The sequence below is a fragment of the Bidens hawaiensis genome, unplaced genomic scaffold (assembly GCF_021521415.1).
Source record: "Bidens hawaiensis isolate Kalapana, Puna unplaced genomic scaffold, B.hawaiensis_p1.1 tig00050679_1, whole genome shotgun sequence".
NCBI classification, from domain to species: Eukaryota; Viridiplantae; Streptophyta; class Magnoliopsida; order Asterales; family Asteraceae; genus Bidens; species Bidens hawaiensis.
In genome coordinates, this window is record NW_027506168.1 from 1 (window position 1) to 1,735 (window position 1,735).

At 35.7% G+C, this 1,735-nt stretch overlaps 1 protein-coding gene across 1 annotated transcript; it reads right to left on the reverse strand.

The window, feature by feature from the left end:
* Window positions 1–710: 710 nt before the first annotated feature.
* Window positions 711–1,341, reverse strand: LOC143616953 (protein BOBBER 1-like). Its single transcript, XM_077089646.1, has 3 exons — window positions 1,193–1,341; window positions 910–1,058; window positions 711–809 (listed from the first exon to the last, which is right to left on the reverse strand). The coding sequence occupies exons 1-3, from the start codon at window positions 1,239–1,241 to the stop codon at window positions 726–728; spliced, it is 282 nt and encodes a 93-aa protein (XP_076945761.1). The 5' UTR covers window positions 1,242–1,341; the 3' UTR covers window positions 711–725.
* Between the last annotated feature and the right edge of the window lie 394 nt (window positions 1,342–1,735).

The window sequence follows — 1,735 nt, forward strand, 5'->3', positions numbered from 1 at the left end:
AAAAGGCTATACAATTCATGTTTATTGCATAATATTTCTTCATAAGTCTGATTTACAGGTCAAAATAGGAGTGTTTAATGAATCATATTTCAAAATTTTAATCGACTCGAATTATTCAAATTCTGCTTTTTTGAACCTGGAATCAAATTTGAATAAGATTTAGTTGATTCAATCCGAATTCGCACAAAAAAGTACTTGAAGTTTGGGCTTGGGTTGGATATCGAGCAGTTGGTATCAGTGCTATATCAGTTATCAGCCCCCATGTGAGATACCGGTTAAAATATCGGTCAGAATATCGGCAAATATCACCGATTTGCCTGATATTGGTACCTTTCTTCTTAGTTCTTCCATTTGTCTCTCTTCTTATTGCTGCTATTAGTGTGTTTAGATCTTAATTGTCAATTGCTGGTGTTTAATGTTAGTGTTTAAGCCTTAATCAATTCCTACTTGTTACAATTGTTGGTGTTTTCCATGTTGCAAAAGGTTAATTTGTTAATGCTAGGATAGTATACTGAATTGTCAGTCTTAAATTGCCATATATATAACTTGTGCATGATATTAAAATTACTGATATCCGTCCTTGACCGATATCCGATTTTTTACCGCGTTAACTGCATAGCCTGTTTTCAATTTAAATCATTAAACCGTATTTGATTCGAAATTCAATTACTAAATCAAACTCGAACTGGATCAAATTTCGAGTCCAATTCGAATACTGAACACCCCTATGTCAAAATGCCAAGAAACGAAAACGGTGTACCTATAGTCCAAAATGAAGAATCAGTCTTTACAGGTGAAGACAAATCATGCTGCAAAAAACACACGAAACTCGCAATTAATAAACTCAATACAAATTACAATCAATCAAAGCATCATTTACAAGTACTTAAATTATTAACAATTACACACATTCATATACGGAGGATTGCCTTTGATTCCAACTTCAATATGTTTTGATTGAATCTTGCAGTAAAACAGTTTAGTAGGTACTCCATTAGGCAAATTGATGTATAAATTCACCTCATCTAGGGTTTGATCCCATTCAAAAACCTTCTGACCTAAAACAAAAACAAATCATTTCAATTAATTATTTGCTTAACGTTCTGTGCGATGAAACCCTAGTAAATAATATTACTAACTGGCAACGAATCGATCAATTATTTATATGAGAAAGTTGAAATTAGAAACGTACTTCCATGGTAAAAGGTGTGTCGCTTTTCCGGTGCCAGTTTCTCCGCCATGTCGCGATGGTTCCGGCGTTTGTTTTTGTATTTTGGGGATTTTGATTTGATATCTAGAGAGGTCTTGATGCGTCTTGTTTACAAAGTCTCCAAATTATTGACTAATTTACACTTTGCCTCCTTCGACTATGACCGTTGTTGATATGTATTTTTTTCCATAAACATACGGGTGGTGAGCTTTGAGCTAATTAAGCTAGTGGTGTTGAAAACCGAATAGTTGGTGTTGCATTGATTCGTGAAAGACGATCCATTGAGCCTATGCGATCTAATAACAACCTTCAAATAAAACAATTAATCTTGATGGGAACTCACTTTAACCAGAAAGAAAAATCTATCACATTGAAGAAACACCAATCGGACCCCGGGCAGATTACGGGTAACCTGGGGGTTAGATAGATGTTTCCCACGAGGGGTTGGACCCGGCAAAGATGGTTCTTCTGATAACCTGCAAAACAGACACCGTGAGCTCGTCACTGAGAAGGAGGGGGGTTCCT